General features: G+C 40.3%; 1 protein-coding gene across 1 annotated transcript; it reads left to right on the forward strand.

Moving 5' to 3' along the window:
- The first annotated feature begins 16,026 nt into the window (after positions 1–16,026).
- On the forward strand, positions 16,027–18,718 carry LOC138054227 (extracellular calcium-sensing receptor-like). Its single transcript, XM_068900718.1, has one exon. The coding sequence runs from the start codon at positions 16,043–16,045 to the stop codon at positions 18,716–18,718; it is 2,676 nt and encodes an 891-aa protein (XP_068756819.1). The 5' UTR covers positions 16,027–16,042.
- The last annotated feature ends 1,315 nt before the right edge of the window (positions 18,719–20,033 follow it).

A 20,033-nucleotide genomic window follows, 5' to 3' on the forward strand; every position in this document is an offset into this window, starting at 1 on the left:
TCAATTACGTTCAGTTTACTCCACGTATAGCTCTGCAATCTTTAACAGTGTTTCCATATTTTATGGCATACATAGTCAGCATTTTATTAAAACCAATAACAGAGCCGCAACTGATGGGGCTGGCATCAGAATACACGAAAGAGAGGTTTTCTCCGGGTACTCCGGTTCTCCCCTCTCCTCAAAAAACCAACCTTCGATTTGATTTGCGTTAATTTGCTGATTTCAGTTTACAGTGTCCCCAATTAGTGCTTCAGCGCTACAAGACTTGACACTTTAAAAGTTCCTTTCCTTTCCAGCTGTGGCACTTACTAACGAAACAGTCTCTACTATTGATCATTTCAATATTGTTTTTTCAAAAATACAATTCCTCGTGGCAATACTCATCAAGATGAAACTCCGAATCCCACTGATCAGCACATAAGGTTGGCATGACTCAATGTGTAGTCATGATCCTAGCGATAACTTGGCCAGTAAACGACACGGAGATATGTCCAGAAATGCACGCAATCGCAAAAATAACAAATACATTAACCATACCGATGATAAACATACCGAAAATAACAGTTATAGCAAAAATAACGAAAGTAACAAAATAAATGTATTATAAATGTCCATATGAGTGCTTAAGATCGTTATCCGGTTGTTCACAAGCTTTCGAACGACACATTGTTATTTTCAAGGAGTAGATTTAACTCCAAAAAGGGAGTTAAAAAAAAAAGGTACAAAACAACTCCATTTTTGGAGTAAAATTCACTCCGGTATTGCTTACTCCGTTTTTGGAGTAAAAATGTACTCCTATATCTTTTACTATTTTGTTCTTTTGTTTTGTTTTTTTTGTTTGTTTTTGGTGTTTTGTTACACCCTCCTGTGGTGTAAAATTCACTCCAATACAAGAGTAAATTTTACCTTTCTATTGGAGTGAATTGAACTCTTTAAATGGAGTTCAATTTACCCTTGACTTTCTTACGTTTTATGGAACCAGAGATATGAAAATTTAAAGCTTCCCGTTCAGAAATCGACTACCACACATGACATTCGTATTTCTTATCAAAACTTATAAATAAGCTTACAACAACGCTTGCAAAAATCTCTTATGTCTGGCTCGCCAAGATAGAGTTCATTTCTAAAACGAAACACTTCTCGTCTCAAGCACTTTCTTACGTCTTACAGAATCAGAGATCGCGACATCATCGCAAATTGACGCGTCGCGTGTCTTGTTGGATTAAAACATTACACCGGTAACTCAAGTTCGCTCGCAAGCACTCTTTACGTCTGGCGCATCAAAATAAAAATTTCATTACAAATTAAAACTCCAACAACAACGTGTTTTCCCATTCTAAGCACTTGCTTATGACTTGTAGAGCCAGAGATAAGAAAATTCCGAATTTTTTTTTTTTTATTCGTTCAGTGATTAAATTGTTGAGCGCCACCGAAAAACCCAGGCGAAAAACACGGAAAGAAAAAACGTATCGGCTCTTTCTCTGTCGGCGGAGACATCCTTTTAGCGGTGTTTGTGGGAATTGCCTTCTGTTTTGTTTTTTGTTGTGCAGAACAATGCCATAGATAACACAGTCATGCGAGTGAATAACAAAAGGAAATACGCGCATCAAATGCGCGCAAATGTGCGTGTCCCCACGCGTTTTTCAACACGCGTTTACGCAAAAATGGTGCATGCGTTTTGCGTGTGCATTGGCTGCTTATCTCTGACCTGTACTGTACAAAAATTAAAGCATACAACATACTTGGATAAATGTGACTCAGTATAACAAAATGGGTTTTATGTACATGTAATACAAGTCAGTTCTTACAGAAAGAAGTCAAACGTAAAAAATGGAACATGCCTTAGGATAACTGATGCAAACATTTTGCCATCATTGACCTTTACCAATGTGTTCTTTTTTTCTCCAACAGAATTGCTTTTAAAAGGAAAAAAAAAAAACAGAACTTAGGCTGATAATTTACATTAAGAAAAAAGTAAAAACTTTTTGTTTCCAAAAAGAAGAAAAAAACCCCTGAGATTAAGCTGATAATTAAGTATGCTCCCAGCAAAACAATTACAGCGAATGAAAGTTTTAACAAAACCTTGCTTTCTGCCACAAGGTAAATGTCTCTAGTTCAATTAGTGTGCCAGAAGCAACAATCCTCGCAAATGTTGTTTTTAGAACCTCTCCATTGATTGACTCATCATCCTTAAAAGTAATTAAAGAGAATAATGATTAGTATCACCCCTTCCAAAATTAAGATCATTTGACAATATTCTAACAAAATAGGAAGAGAGCACAAATCTAATACATCCCTAATCCTGAGAAACAAAAGACACCAGCCACCAATTTTGGTGTACCAAATAAATGGAACCACCTGTAATACCGGTACTTGCATGAGATTATATCTGTAACATTGTTCTTGATTCATTGATTAACTCAGTTAACTATCAAATTGATTTTGTCATAATGATAAAAGTACACATATAGTGGTGGTACTCATGGAACAAATCTTGAAAATATATTGCCAGATGCTTTCTTTGTGTTCAACACTTTTCAAAAAAAAGTTATGTGTGATGAGGTATTTAGAATTATCTCATTTAACAGTATTTCAAATTTTAAACTGAAAGCAGATATTGGGTGAGACAATGATAAATGAAACTGCAGCATCATCTTCCGCTAATCGCTAGGCATTACTAGTCTATACGTACACAGGCCTGTAACTCAGACAGTGCATTATGATTATTTTATTGCAGTGACTGTCAAGAATTAGTTGTTAAAGTGCAATTTATGTGAGTTATTTGTAAATATCTATATGCATCACTTGTTTAAAAGCAACAATCAGCTTCTAAGTCTTTCAGACTTTCAGCCGTTTGACTGCATTAATTACAGGTTTTTTACAGAAACATGCCTCAAAGGAATTTTTTCATGGCACCAACCTTTTCTTTTATCTGAGGGTTTTCTCCAACTCCTCTTCCATAGATGATACATGTAGTGGTATGTACTGCATGTTTCAAGAAGAAGGCATCTTCTTGCCTAGCCTCAGCACTTTCTGTAACCAACTCTCTGTCCAAACTTCCCAGCAATCTTTTAATGAACCAATTCCCAGCTGTACCCACCTCCAATTTGAACTGTTAATCAACAAATAAATATAGGGAAAAGTTTCAGTTTTCTTGGAAAAAATAATTCATAATCTCAGTCACATTTCCAAACAAAAATTATTACCGCTACTTACAGATAAAAGATGTCATAAGAATTTCATCCAGATAAGAACACTCAATATCACATGTCTCAAAAAAAAATGCTGGTACATGTAATAATAAAGCTGATCATTTCTAAGGTGTATGACAACTGCAGACTGCCTACAAATAGCGATTGTAAACAGTATTTAAGTCTAAGCACCCATTTTAAATAAAACGTTTAGCTTTCAATAACTGTGAGTTACGGTTAGTTTGGGGTCTGCACTCTGCAAGTGTCAGACACTGTCACTTCTGTTATAACGTAAGTGTTTGAAGAGCAGACTCATCAAAATTTGGCTCTCTTTTCTTTAAACGCCAATAATAACAATCTCATGCAGGCATTAACATACTATTTGCATTGAGTACAATAGTTTAAATGACAGCTGAAGCTTTCTGCTTTCTGTCGTCATGTAATTTGCGGTGAGAGCACTCTAATACCAAATCATTTGCTTAACCATTTGATCTAAAGCTTCATTTCTCTTGTGAAATACATACCAATTTGTTAAAGCACTTAAGCCAAATTAAATATCCTTGCCTGACAAATTTGGGACTTAAAGGTGCATGTAAAAGGTTTGAATTCTACATAAGCTTACATTAAATTTGTCGTAAGGCCCGATTCAGACGCCATACTTTTCATGAGCCGAACTTAATACATGAAAAGTTCGACGTTTGAATCAATTAAGAACGGCTATTTACTGGGTTGCCTCACCCTGTCGGAATCTCGGTTTCATTTCGTGGGTTTTTTACTGGGTTGCATATACCAGTCGGAAAATGGGTAGATTTCCGTTTTATATTTTTACTGGGTTGCCTATGGCAAACCCAGTCGAGGTCTGCGTTGATTTCGTCCTTTTTTATTTTTATCCGTGAGGGTAAAACTCCTGCCTGTCACTCCCCTGCTAAGTGGTGGCTTTGTGCATAGAGCCTTCTGCGCGTATTTTCTTAGGATCGAGAGGGTAGTGGGAAATGCGTAGATTTCTCTGGTGGACACAGTAGAACGATTAACTTAACCGGCAATGGCGTCGAAAGTCATGTAACGCGAATGGCGTTTTAGTGGATCTTTGAACAAAATATACCCTTATGAAGCTCAATAATCATATCATATCATATATCTTTATTTACCCTCGGATTTTGAGTAGCTTGGTGTAGCTAATTTCTCCGAGCATTTACCCTCCCAACCATGATACATCACAGAAGACAGACCACAACACCGGGAACTACATGCGACAAGTGTGCGGGTTCTTTTACGTCCCACAGGATTGTGAACATTGAAGGGTTGTGAGACGGGACCTCCGGCTTATCGTCCTTATCCGAGAAGACTAGAGAGTCTAACCATTTGCAGATGTAATTACAAAGGCAGCACTGTCTCCTCAGTTATTTAAAGACCCTGAGTGTTGGTCCGGCCGGAGTTGAACTCACGACCTCCCGCGTGACAGCCCGGTGCTCAACCAGGCAATGGCAAGTCAATTGGATATACAGGCGGTGGAATCTTAAAAGCGATGAGTAATGGACTTCGACAACAATATATCGCCCGTCGAGCCGAAATCAAAGTGAGCTGTATTTACCTGAAGTACATGGTAATTTGACACGATTGAGTTTCTTATCTTCACGCACGCAATGAGATAGGAAGAGGTTTTCGCCTCTAAGAGCAAATAGGTTGTTTGTTTCAATAAATTTTTCGCTGGAAAAGGATTCTGTGGTATTTTCTGCCTTTGTGAATTATAATATGTTGTGTATTGAATTTCCGAGCTTAAGGTTGAAATGTGATATGGGAGAAGTTTTTTAGTATTGCTCTGTAAGCAGGAAGGGTTCACAGGCCTGTTGGAAGCGTGCTTGAGTTTCAACAAAATGAGCCCCAAAATCAGTGAAAAATTGTGACGCAGATGAATAATAAAGTAGCTGCCATTTCTAAATGATGAAATTACCTGGTGATAAATAACGTCGAACGCGTCTTGGAGAGTAAATTTTGACTTTGCATAAACAAGAGTTGGGCGATTGTGATCTTTGTTTTGACTTCGCTCATTTCATTGTCAAACTTTATAACACTTGACAGAAAAAGAAACTTACAAAAACCCGGTATCTTGCCATCATTTGACACAGATGCTTCACTGTTTGGCGAGTAAACATGCCGCGGTAACTTAATCACGGCGCCCGCTGAATTCCGGCCATGTTACTTTCGATTTTGCGATTTACTTGAACGTAGCAAAAATCTCCCAAAATGTTTGTCGCTGATCGCAACTTTTTATATTCTCTATTCACGGTTCTAAATTAATGTTGTTTTCATGTCGTAAATATTTTATTCTCGATCGACCGTCCCGGAAACTTCCTTCTGCTCTTTCTAAAAACTGTGTATCAATAGTTATTTGCTTTTGCATCAATATTTGTTTTGCATAAAGCAAGCTAACAAAATCTGTACCTTGCTGAGTTCGCATTTGTTAGCGTTAATAGTATTTTCGGTCAGATGCTTCTGTTTAGTGAGGGGCTTATTGTTTTGGTCTCCCATCCTGACACTAACCCCGCCCGGCAGGGATTAACTTCAATGAACTTTATTATTACAAAGCTGTCAGATGCTCAGAGGGCACACTTGTGGTGAAAAGAAGTTGTAAGGGAACTTGAAGATTATCAACATGTCAGCCCAGAAGCCAAAGTTTCTCGCTTCTCTTTTATTTGTTATTCTTCAGAGACTGGAATGCTGTATTTCAATACCACACAATTCAGTGCCTTCTGATTTTCTGTAACACGTACCACAGGCAACCCAGTGTATTCTTCACGGAAGCATCTCGTTACTGGGTTGCCTATGGCAAACCAGTCGAGGTCTGCGTTGATTTCGTCGTTTTTTTGTTTTTTTCCGTGTCGGTAAAAGTCTTGCCTGTCACTCCCCTGGTAAGTGGTGTCTTTTTGCGTAGAGCCTTCTGCGCGTTTTTTCTTAGGATCGAGAGGGTAGTGGAACTACGTAGATTTCTCTGGTGGACACAGTAGAATCATTAACTTAGCCTGCAATGGCGTCGAAAGTCATGCAACGCGAATGGCGTTTTAGTGGATCCTTAAACAAAATATACCCTTATGGAGCTCAATAATGGAAAGTCAGTTGGATAAACTAGGCATGAATCTCAAAAGCGACGAGTACTGGACTTCGACAACAATCTATCGCCCGTCGAGACGAAATCAAAGTGAGCATTATTTACCTGAAGTACATGGTAATTTGACACAATTGAGTTTCTTGTCTTCACGAACGCAATGAAATAGGAAGAGGTTTTCGCCTCTAAGAGCAAATATGTTGTTTGTTTCAATAAAACTTTCGCTGGAAAAGGATTCTGTGGTATTTTCTGCCTTTGTGAATTATAATATCATGTTGTGTATTGAATTTTCGAGCTTAAGGTTGAAATGTGATATGGGAGAAGTTTTTTAGTATTGCTCTGTAAGCAGGAAGGGTTCACAGGCCTGTTGAAAGCGTGCTTGAGTTTCAACAAAATGAGCCCCAAAATCAGTGAAAACTTGTGACGCAGATGAATAATAAAGTAGCTGCTATTTCCAGAATGATGGAATTACCTGTTGATAATAACGTCGTACGCGTGTTGGAGAGTAAATTTTGACTTTGCATAAGCAAGAGTTGGGCGATTGTGATCTTTGTTTTGACTTCGCTCATTTCATAGTCAAACTTTATAACACTTGACAGAAAAAGAAGTTTACAAAAACCCGGTATCTTGCCATCATTTGACACAGATGCTTCACTATTTGGCGAGTAAACATGCCGCGGTAACTTAATCACGGCACCCGCTGAATTCCGGCCATGTCACTTTCGATTTTGCAATTTACTTGAACGTAGCAAAAATCTCCCTAAATGTTTGTCGCTGATCGTAACTTTTTATATTCTATATTCACGGTTCAAAATTAATGTTGTTTTCATGTCGTAAATATTTTATTCTCGATCGACCGTCCGGGAAACTTCCTTCTGCTCTTTCTGGAAACTGTGTATCAATAGTTATTTGCTTTTTCATCAATATTTGTTTTGCATAAAGCAAGCTAACAAGATCTGTACCTTGCTGAGTTCGCATTTGTTAGAGTTAATAGTATTTTCGGTCCGATGCTTCGGTTTTTGAGGGGAATGTTGTCTTGGGCTCCCATCCAAACACTAACCCCGCCCGGCAGGGCTTAACTTCAGTGAAATTTAGTATTAGAAAGCTGTCAGATGCTCAGAGGGCACACTTGTGGTAAACAGAAGTTGTGAGGGAACTTGAAAATTATCAACATGTCAGCCCAGAAGCCAATGTTTCTCGCTTCTCCTTTATTTGTTGTTCTTCAGAGACTGGAATGCTGTATTTCAATACCACACACAATTCAGTGCCTTCTGATTTTCTGTAGCACGTACCACAGGCAACCCAGTGTATGCTTCACAGAAGCATCTCGTTTAGTATTTTTTTCCGTGTCGGTAAAAGTCTTGCCTGTCACTCCCCTGCTAAGTGGTGTCTTTGTGCATAGAGTCTTCTGTGCGTATTTTGTTAGGTTTGAGGGGGCTGGGGTAATGCGTAGCTTGCTCTGCACAATTATCCTGTAATGGCGTCGGAAGTCATTGTAACGCGAATGGCGTTTTAGTACATCTTTAAAGAAAATATAGCCATGTGGAGCTCAAGAATGGAACGTCAAGACAGGGGGTGAAACATAAAGATCTGGAATATTAAAAGCGACGAGTAATGGACTTCGACAGCGTGAATCTTTCGCCAGTCGAGACGAAATCAAAATAGGCTGTACTTTTAATATTTCGCCAAGGTGGTGATACGTACAACACTGAAACAAAATGGAAATTTCTCTGGTAACTTACGGGTGCAACAAAGACAGAGAAGGAATCGAACACCAAAAGTAGATCTGTGATCTCTGTTGTGTCTCACAGTGTTTACTGAAGTCGCATCTATTTAAAGTTTGCCCGTTTGTCTGGCAAGTAACATTCATTTTGTACTCAACTCTGCAAAGGTTAAAAAAATTGGAAATGTGACAGTGAAAAATTATTTGAATGAAAGCTTGTTGTCTCTTTTGTGCTTTATTATGTACGGTCAAGGTTCTTTCGAAAAGGGTTTGATGTGAACTGTCAGAAATTTATTTAATTGCATATGCTTTGTGATTGTGTGTTTCGCTTGCACGCACGCAACTGAAATAGGAAGGGTTTCTTGCCTCTTATAGCAAATATGTTGCTTGTTTCAATAAATGTTTCGCTGGAAAATATTTCTCTAAAATTTCCAGCTTTTGTAAATTTATCATGTTGTGCAATTTTCGAGCTTAGTAAATTTGCATACAAGTGTTGAAATGTGATACGGGGAGAATTTTTGTGGTAACGCATAAGTCACGAAAATAAACAGGTCTGTTGGAAGCGTGCTTGAGTTTCAACAAAATGACCCCCAAAATCGGCAAAAGATTGTGACGCTGATGAATAATAAAGTAGCTGCTATTACCAAAACGATGGAATTACCTGTTGATAAATAACTTTGTCTTGGAGAGTAAAATTTTGATTTATCAGAAACAATGGTCAACCTCTGAGAGTTGGGCGATTGTGATCTTTGTGTTGAATTCGCACATTTCTTGTCAAAATTTATAACAATTGAAAGAAAAAGAAAACTAACAAAAACAAAAACCCGGTATCTAAGCATCATTTAACACAGATGCTTCACTGTTTCGCGAGTAAACATGCCGCGGTAACTTGATCACTGCGCCCGCTGAATTCGATGTGCAATTTACTCGGTGCAGCCAAAAGTACAATTACAACAACACAACTAAAATCTCCCAAAATGTTTTTCGCTGATGGTAACTTTTTATATTCGTGGTTCAAAATTAATGTTGTTTTCATGTCGTAAATTTTGTTACCGATGGCAAAATATTTATATTCTCGATGGATCGTCCTGAAACTTCCTTCTGCTCTTCTTAAAAACTGTGTATCCATATTTATTTACTTTTACATCAATAATTGTTTTGCATAAAGCAAGCTAACAAAATCTGTATCTTGCTTGGTTCGCATTTGATAGCATTAAAATATAATTTTCGGTCCTATGCTTCTGTTACTGAGTGATATATTTCTTAGGTCGCCCATCCAGTTACTAACCCTGCCGGAAAGGGTAAACTTCAGCTTTCAACTTTTGTTTACAAAGCTGTCAGATGCTGTCAGTGCACGCTTACACTTGTGGTGGAAAGAAGTTGCATGATCAACAAGTCAGCCCAGAAGCCAATGTTTCTCGATTCCCTTTTATTTTCTTCAATCTCTCTGGGTTCAGTACTTTGCTAGTAACCACATGTCTTCTCAAGGGGCTATTTATCTAAGACTTCTACCATGGCGCTACAATGATAGACAATACCAAAACAATATCGTGTACTGTTAGACCTACATATTACGCAAAGACAACTGTCAACATGTCATCCCGATTCCAATTTATTTTCTTCAATCTTTCTGGGTTCAGTACTTTGCTAGTAACCACATGTCTTCTCAGGCTATTTACCCAAGACTTCTACCACGGCACTACAATGATAGACAATACCAAAACGATTTGGCCGTTTTTATACTAGAGACGCATAATTCGTCTTGGACGAACTTGGGCAAACATTTTTTCTTCGTCTGTTAAATTCGTCTAGTATAAAGACGGCCACAAGACGCATTATGCGTCTAGACGAAGAATCTATTTTAGTGCGTCTTCGAAGACGCACTAAACTGGAAAGTTCGTCCAGACGCATTATGCGTCTAGTGCCCGTCTTTATACTAGACGAATTTAACAGACGCAGAAAAAATGTTTGCCCAAGTTCGTCCAAGACGAATTATGCGTCTCATATAGTTCGTCCCGTCTTTACACCAGACGGATAACATAAGAGACGCATGATTCGTCTGGACGGATTATGCGTCTCTAGTATAAAAACGGCCAATATCGTGCACTGTTAGAGCTACATATTACAATCTCCTGGAAGACAACACACAGCTCAGTTGACATTATGGAATAAATCGCTGTGTTACTTCACTACCACACGTAAGCAATGCGTGTCAATTTTTTTAAAGAGGACAGGAATTTCTTCTTTCTGACAATTGATTAATTAATAGGCCGGTAGCCAGGTTTTTAACCTCAGGAAAGGATCTGTTTCGTCGAACGAACGCGTGAGGACTTGTGAGCCAAAGGGACTCTGCTGGTATGACTTCTGGGTGAGCCCTTATATGGTCTTTAATGACCCCCCAACTTGAAAAAAATTGTCTGGAACGGTGCACGTACCACAGGCAACCCAGTGTACCCTCACGGAGGGTCTAGTTTGTTATTTTCCGTGTCGGAAAAAGTCTTGCCTGTCACTCCCCTGCTAAGTGGTGTCTTTCTGCATGGAGTCTTCTGTGCGTATTTTGTTAGGTTTGAGGGGGCTGGGGTAATGCGTAGCTTGCTCTGCACAATTAACCTGTAATGGCGTCGGAAGTCATTGTAACGCGAATGGCGTTTTAGTACATCTTTAAAGAAAATATACCCATATGGAGCTCAAGAATGGAACGTCAAGACAGGCGGTGAAACATAAAGATCTGGAATCTTAAAAGCGACGAGTAATGGACTTCGACAGCGTGAATCTTTCGCCCGTCGAGCCGAAATCAAAATGAGCTGTACTTTTAATATTTCGCCAAGGTGGTGTTACGTACAACACTGAAACCAAATGGAAATTTCTCTGGTAACTTACGGGTGCAACAAAGACAGAGAAGGAATCGAACACCACAAGTAGATCTGTGATCTCTGTTGTGTCTCACAGTGTTTACTGAAGTCGCATCTATTTAAAGTTTAACATTCATTTTGTACTCAACTCTGCAAAGGTTGAAAAAAATTGGAAATGTGACAGTGAAAAATTATTTGAATGAAAGCTTGTTGTCTCTTTTGTGCTTTATTATGTACGATCAAGGTTCTTTCGCAAAGGGTTTGATGTGAATTGTCAGAAATTTATCGTGTGTTTCCCTTGCACGCACGCAACTGAAATAGGACGGGTTTCTTGCCTCTTATAGCAAATATGTTGCTAGTTTCAATAAATGTTTCGCTGGAAAATATTTCTGTGAAATTCCCAGCTTTTGTAAAGTTATCATATTGTGTAATTTTCGAGCTTAGCAAATTTGCATACATGTGTTGAAATGTGATACGGGGAGAATTTTTGTGGTAACGCAGAAGTCACGAAAATAAACAGGTCTCAAGTGAAGCTATGATCTTCGCAGTTATGAGCGCAACTTTTGCAATTGCGTAGAGAAGTCTGAAAAATTCAGGACTTCAACGGGGTTTGAACCCGTGACCTCGTCAGTGGCTTCATAGCTCAGTTGGTTAGAGCTTCGCACCGGAATCGCGAGGTCACGGGTTCAAACCTCATTGAAGTCCTGAATTTTTGATTCTTTTCTACTAAATTGCAAAAATTCTAGTCATAACTGCGAAGATCATAGCTTCACTTGATTTCATATCCGCAATTCATATATGATTCATTTCATGTATACCATTTCATCATAAACAGGTCTGTTGGAAGCGTGCTTGAGTTTCAACAAAATGACCCCCAAAATCGGCAAAAGATTGTGACGCTGATGAATAATAAAGTAGCTGCTATTACCAAAACAATGGAATTACCTGGTGATAAATAACCTTGTCTTGGAGAGTAAATTTTTGATTTTCCAGAAACAATGGTCAACCTCTGAGAGTTGGGCGATTGTGATCTTTGTCTTGAATTCGCATATTTCTTGTCAAAATTTATAACAATTGAAAGAAAAAGAAAACTAACAAAAACAAAACCCGGTATCTAAGCATCATTTAACACAGATGCTTCACTGTTTCGCGAGTAAACATGCCGCGGTAACTTGATCACTGCGCTCGCTGAATTCGATGTGCAATTTACTCGGTGCAGCCAAAAGTACAATTAAAACAAAACAACTAAAGTCTCCCCAAATGTTTTTCGCTGATGGTAACTTTTTATATTCGTGGTTCTAAATTAATGTTGTTTTCATGTCGTAAATTTTGTTACCGATGGCAAAATATTTTATTCTCGATCGACCGTCCTGAAACTTCCTTCTGCTCTTCTTAAAAACTGTGTATCCATATTTATTTACTTTTACATCAATAATTGTTTTGCATAAAGCAGGCTAACAAAATCTGTATCTTGCTTGGTTCGCATTTGATAGCATTAAAATATAATTTTCGGTCCTATGCTTTGACACAGATACTTCACTGTTTGGCGAGTAAACATGCCGCGGTAACTTCATCACGGCGCCCGCTGAATTCCGGCGATGTCACTATCGATTTTGCGATTTATTCACGGTGCAGCCAAAACGTACAATAACAAAATTGAAAGTTGCAAAAATCCCCCAAAATGTTTGTCGCTGATCGTAACTGTTTATATTCTGTATTCACGGTTCAAAATAAATGTTGTTTTCATGTCGTAAATATGTTATTCTCGAGCGATCGTCCTGGAAACTTCCTTCTGCTCTTTCTAAAAACTTTGTATCAATATTTGTTTACTTTTGCATCAATATTTGTATTCGAATAAAGCAAGCTAACAAAATCTGTACCTTGCTGAGTTTTCATTTGTTAACATTAATAGTATTTTCGGTCCGATGCTTCTGTTTCATGAGGGGTATATAATTTTGGTCTCCCATCCAAACGCTGACCCCGCCGAACAGGGGGCTTAACTTCAGTAAACTTAAGTATTACAAAGCTGTCAGATGCTCAGAGGGCATGCTTAAACTTGTGGTGAAAAGAAGTTTATCAACATGTCAGCCCAGAAGCCAATGTTACTCACTTCCCATTTATTTTCTTCAATCTTTCTGGGTTCAGTACCTTGCTAGTAAGCACATGTCTTCTCAGACTATTTACCCAAGACTTCTACCATGGCACTACAATGATAGACAATACCAAAAGAATATCGTGCACTGTTAGAGCTACATATTACGCAAGGACAGATGTGTTTTATCGTACGAACGTGTTAGGACCTGTGAGCCAAAGGGCCTCGTCTGGTATGACTTCTTAATGACCCCCAACTTGAAAAAAATTGTCTGGAACGGTGCACCTACCACAGGCAACCCAGTGTACCCTCAGGGAGGGTCTAGTTTAATTTGGAATGGCTCAGGCGTTCTTTTCAACTGGCCTAGAGGGCAACCCTAAAACCAGGAATCCGGAATCCGGAATCACAGTACAATACAGAGAGAGTAACCACTATCCTAAACATTCATAAAAGCTAACCTTAGGCCTAATTAGGCCTAAACAAACGTTTTTAGGCCTAATTAGGCCTAAGGTTAGCTTTTATGAATGTTTAGGATAGTGTTTACTCTCTGTATTGTACTGTGATTCCGGATTCCGGATTCCGGATTCCGGATTCCGGATTCCTGGTTTTAGGGTTGCCCGGCCTAGACGGGAATTCGGCTTCAGCATGGCCGTGGATCGGCTTTGATTTCAGACGTCGAACGTTTCATGTGCCGAACTTCATGATCATGTATAAACCATGTTTTACCATCTACATGAAAATCGCTGACAAAATCAATTAGTTTTCCTTGTAATGGCTTTGTTGGAACTGCTGTGGAGGGGCCAGTTAACTTCGACTTCTGAATCAACAGGCGTACTTTTGTTAATTTGTGTCGGTCGAAGAAGTACGCAGTGTCTGAATCGGGCCTAAGGCATCAAATATTATCTGCTCATGGTTCAGTTAACGCTTACCTTTTTGCTTGAGTTGTTGTAAGCATTTCCTTGCTTTGGATCAGCATTTAAAGAGTAAACAAACGAAAAACTTGTCAGCACAAATTGTGATCGTTGATTCAAACTTGAGTAAAACCGCCAAAAGACGGGCAACCCTAAAACCAGGAATCCGGAATCCGGAATCACAGTACAATACAGAGAGTAAACACTATCCTAAACATTCATAAAAGCTAACGTTTGTTTAGGCCTAATTAGGCCTAAGGTTAGCTTTCATGAATGTTTAGGATAGTTTTTACTCTCTGTGTTGTACTGTGATTCCGGATTCCGGATTCCTGGTTTTAGGGTTGCCCCCGAAAGACCCGCCGAAATCAGTAAAGAGCTGCACCGGTGACTGCTGACCAAAACGGCTCACTAGTTTCCAGTGTGTTCTCTACTGTGTTATCCAAGATCGCGGAGGATAACGACTTTAATTACCGCGTCGTCCAATTAAAAACGAAAAAACCAGCAAGATTCAGAGCGGCTCATGGTATTAACCCTCACTAAAATGTGGAAAGATACCGGCCTTTATGAACAGGATTTTAATCCTGTAAAACTGTTGACTTGGAGGGGAGTATACTCTACTCTTAACCCTTTCAGCCCCGTGGGGTTCCCCATTGACGAGTAAAATCGTCTGGCGTTACACAGACTAAAATCTATCACTGGCTCTATTGGGAGTTAAAGGGTTAATGGGGACATAGTTTTTGAGTGAATCCAGCTGTTGTTAACCCTTTCAGCCCCGTGGGGTTCCCCATTGACGAGTAAAATCTTCTGGCGTTAGACAGAGTAAAATCTATAAGTGGCACTATTGGGAGTTAAAGGGTTAATGGGGACATAGTTTTTGAGTGAATCCAGCTGTTGTTAACCCTTTCAGCCCCGTGGGGTTCCCCATTGACGAGTAAAATCGTCTGGCGTTACACAGAGTAAAATCTATAAGTGGCACTATTGGGAGTTAAAGTGTTAATGGGGACATAGTTTTTGAGTGAATCCAGCTGTTGTTAACCCTTTCAGCCCCGTGGGGTTCCCCATTGACGAGTAAAGTCGTCTGGGGTTAGACAGAGTACAATGTATAAGTGGCACTATTGGGAGTTAAAGGGTTAATGGGGACATAGTTTTTGAGTGAATCCAGCTGTTGTTAACCCTTTCAGCCCCGTGGGGTTCCCCATTGACGAGTAAAATCTTCTGGCGTGAGACAGAGTAAAAGGTATAAGTGACACTCTTGGGAGTTAAAGGGTTAATGGGGACATAGTTTTTGAGTGAATCCAGCTGTTGTTAACCCTTTCAGCCCCGTGGGGTTCCCCATTGACGAGTAAAATCTTCTGGCGTTAGACAGAGTAAAATCTATAAGTGGCACTATTGGGAGTTAAAGGGTTAATGGGGACATAGTTTTTGAGTGAATCCAGCTGTTGTTAACCCTTTCAGCCCCGTGGGGTTCCCCATTGACGAGTAAAATCTTCTGGGGTTAGACAGAGTAAAATGTATAAGTGGCACTATTGGGAGTTAAAGGGTTAATGGGGACATAGTTTTTGAGTGAATCCAGCTGTTGTTAACCCTTTCAGCCCCGTGGGGTTCCCCATTGACGAGTAAAATCGTCTGGCGTTAGACAGAGTAAAATGTATAAGTGGCACTATTGGGAGTTAAAGGGTTAATGGGGACATAGTTTTTGAGTGAATCCAGCTGTTGTTAACCCTTTCAGCCCCGTGGGGTTCCCCATTGACGAGTAAAATCGTCTGGCGTTAGACAGAGTAAAATCTATAAGTGGCACTATTGGGAGTTAAAGGGTTAATGGGGACATAGTTTTTGAGTGAATCCAGCTGTTGTTAACCCTTTTCAGTCCCCTGGGGTTCCCCATTGACGAGTAAAGTCGTCTGGCGTTAGACAGAGTAAAATCTATAAGTGGCACTATTGGGAGTTCAAAACTCTTGCAAGCAATTTAACTTTCGATAAGGGAACAAAAATGCAACCAGCCTCTGGTAAATCACTGAGTGCTGTGCTCTCATAAATTTGTAGGCATCAAGCCATATTCTTACAAGGAGAAATTAGCCGAGCTGTCCCCAAGGGGTTTCAAAATTGATAGTGACAACTTATAACGCTGATGATGTTAATATTTCGTGGTTTGGATAAATTCATTCTGGCGATGATTTTGAGCCTTGTTTGGCAACAGGTAGCCTTAACAAGCGACACTGTCCCAGGATTGAGAATTAGCAAGTCAGGAGAAGTTGTCATCGGCGGACTGTTTCCCGTTCACGTACATGGAGGATTTAGGTCGAAATATATGTCTTTGGCTGAAGCTATGATCTTTGCAATTGAACAAATCAACAACGACACAACCCTTTTGCCTAACGTTACACTCGGATATGATATCTCGGATACAAACCTCACAAATCGTCACGCTATGAACTCTACTTTGGATTACGTAAATGTTCACAAATTTACATTCAGCAGTCCACAACTAAACGAGACTTGTAGCATTTTGCCTTCAGGTCAGCTGGCACCGGTCGTCGCAGTTGTAGGAACTGGAACGTCGAGATCATCGATTCTGGTATCCAATTTGTTAAAAGTTGAGGATATACCACTTATCAGCTATGCCGCTACAAGCGACGAACTCAGTAGCAGTGCATATCCATCGTTTTTTCGCACCGTGCCCCCGGATCGCTTTCAATCCAAAGTGATGTCGGATATTGCCCGATATTTTAATTGGACTTACGTGGCTGCCATCGCCGCTGACGATGCGTACGGTAGATCGGGGAAAGAATTCTTCCGCAAACATTCCAAACTCGAAAGAATCTGCATCGCTTACGACAATTTCTTCCCCATGAATGACGAGAAAACGGCCAAAATTCGAAAGATTATCGAGGAGCTTAAACTATTGGAAAATGTGGGCGTGATTATCTTGTATTGTGATAGCACCTCAGCCCTGAGTGTGCTAAGAGAAGCTTTAAAACAGGGCCTGAAAGGAAAAATATGGATTGCTAGTGAAGCCTGGGGAAATCACGACGCTGTTATCCACAAGAAAGAGCTTCAGCCGGTCCTCAAGGGAATGTTGGGGGTTGTTTTTACTGAACTTACAGTCCTTTCATATAAGCAATATCTGTTGTCACGCACATCCCTCTACAGGTTTAACCCTTGGTGGAGGGTATTTTGGGAAAACCAATATAATTGCAGTTTCAATGTTACTCCCTCCGGTAGCAAGAAGCGTTGCTCCGACAGCCTGAGAGTCACGGAGGACATTTTTGATAAGAGCCTGTATGACAGTAAAACTACCTATGTTATCAACGCTGTGTACGCAATCGCACATGCGTTAGACGGCATTTTAAAGTGTAAATCCCCTCCAATGAGCCATTGCCCGCGAACGAGACCTTACGTTGACCCTAAAGATGTCTTGACATATTTGAAGAAAGTGAATTTCACGACTGAAACGTCGAACGTCTTTTTTGATGAAAACGGCGACTCCCTAGCTACTTATAGTATCGTGAACTACCGAGTGGATAAAGACACCGGAGGACGCGTAGAGACGGTAGGGAATTGGGAAGCACAGAGGCTCAACCTCAACTTAAGTGCCATTGTTTGGAACGACGAAGGAACGGGTAGAATCCCGCGATCGGTTTGCAGTGAGACGTGTAACCCGGGATACCGACAGTTGGAAGAGATAAACTGTTGTTGGCAATGCATCAAATGTTCTCAGGACACAGTTTCGAGCGTCTATGGGGCCATGAATTGCACTAAATGTCCTGTGGATCACATCTCAAACGAAGAACGCACAAAATGCCTCCCAGTACCCCTGGAGCGCATTCACTGGGACGACCCCGTAGGGATAATTATTACCTTAATTGCCTGCTTGGGTGTGTTCGTTACAGCACTTGTCGGTGGTGTGTTCATATGGAAAAACAACACACCAATTGTGAAAGCCTCCAATCGAGAACACAGTTACCTATTTCTCTTTAGCATTGCCATGACCTATCTGTGGGCCCTGATAAACTTAGCAGAACCCAACGCTATCATCTGCCCAGTATCAGAAGCGTGGTTTTACATCTTTTACACCATTGCTGTCGTTGTTCTTGGGGTCAAGACAAAGCGTGTTGTGCATGTGTTTGAGGCTCGCGCACCGCGATCTGCACTCACCAAAGCCAGTTTCATCGAGAAGCGCAAACATATTCTTATCATTGTCGGTATTGTGGGCTTGGATGTTTTTGTTCTCATTATCTGGTTTCTTTTGGATCCTCCGCACCCAGAAATAGACAAATCCGTGGGAACATCTTACTATCTCGGATGTAAGATCACGTCTACGCTTCCGGGAACCTTCTGCCGTTATCTGCTTGTTTCCATTTTGGTCACCATGTCGTTCGTCTGCGTTTACTTTGCGTTCAAATCCAGGAAACTTCCACACAATTTCAACGAAGGCAAATTCATTGCGTTTGCGCTCTACGTGCTGGTCATATCGTGGCTGACATTCTATCCAGTTGCTTTGATGATTCGCGGGAAATACACTGTTGTGATATCTGGCTCGGCGTCAATCATTTCGGCAACTGGTCTGCTTGTGTGTATCTTCGTGCCTAAGATGTACGTCATCCTCTTGCATCCTGAGAAAAATACGGTGCTTTACATGAAGAGCCAAATTTCTAACCACACCTTTCATCGAAGCACTGTCGAGGGACAATCCCGACAAAAGTCACATCCTCCGGAAAGCAGCTATTCCCAACAAGGATCAGCGACATCCGCAACCACAGTGAGTACTCCGAGGTATCAAGAATCCCCAAAACTCTCACACACCGGTGAAATTCAAGGCAGTAATACGGTTATAACCTATTTATAATAGTTTGACTTACTCGATAGCAACCTTTCTTTAAAATAATAAGGGCGCTAGGCAACACAACAAACTGGGTTCTCCATGCGCATGCCCTGTCTTCCAATCCCGTCCCGACCACCGGCTTGATTAGTCTTCGGTGTTCCCTGAATCCCGAAGCCCGAGTCCCAAATACAATTCCACCACACTTGGCAATTAGTCAGTCAACCAGTCGACCCCACTAGCGTATTAGCTTCAAGACTTATCGTGAAAGTTATATATTTCAACTGCGGAGACAATGATAACACTTTGACCTCTCCGGATACAAGTGCCGTGCAAGGCTTGGTTTTTCAGGCTTTTATTTGGCTGCTGTTGAAGTAGTGTTCACAACAGTGGTGACCATATTGCGAGTGCTTATGATGCCTTTCATTAAATTGCAATCGTTTTTGTCGTTATCCTTGTAGCTTAAGGTCATAACGACTTGGGAAGCGCTTTCTTGGAGGGATTTTTAAAAAATTTAATTTGCAAGCAAGGTTTGCTCGTCACGGGAAGTACCAGAACCCTGAATAGTCTCGCATTTGAGGTTAAAACGTGCTGTGTCTGTTACGCATTGTCTTCAATAATCTTTAGATTCTGAACATTGATAGTTCTTCCCAGCTCTTTTCAAACGAAAGTCTGGTTATGGCTCTCTTTCAACAAGACATTTTCTTATAGGACACTGAATTTTCGTGCGGATAGCTTTTTGACAGAGGGCTTGATAGGAAAGAACACGGTAAAACGTAACTTTTGACTAGTGATTGTTGTTTGCCCTTAATTTTTATTAAGTCAGTGAACCAGGGAAGGCATCACACTATGTTCTCGTTTGAAACGAAAAAAACCATGGCCTCTGTCATTAATCGTAGGGATCGATGGACTTTAAGATCTACAACGGCGACGTCGATGAAAACATCCCAAAAACTGTTATGATTTGCCGAAAGAGGACAAATAGTTGTGCCGCACGAATTTTCGCACACATTGGCGTTAGATATCACCAAATTTTCGCGGGGTGAAGAGGAATAATTGGGTGTTAATTATTCCGGTATGCCTTCTCGAAAATTTTGTTATTCCATTGTTCCAAAATCGACAAAACGTGAATTATTCCTTTCCGAAGGAAGTCGTTGTTCCGCCCAACAAAATGAGATTATGCCATTATACCGACAAAAGAATTTCCGTTATTCTTCTTCACCTCCCGAAAATTTGAGGTTTTGACGACAACGAGAGCATACCAATGGGTACTTTTTCTTCTCTATTTTTACCCTGAAATCGCTCGTGCTCAATTTATTTTTGGAATACTTCGTTTATGTTG

This window comes from Montipora capricornis, chromosome 6 (genome assembly GCF_036669925.1).
Source record: "Montipora capricornis isolate CH-2021 chromosome 6, ASM3666992v2, whole genome shotgun sequence".
Classification (NCBI taxonomy): Eukaryota; Metazoa; Cnidaria; class Anthozoa; order Scleractinia; family Acroporidae; genus Montipora; species Montipora capricornis.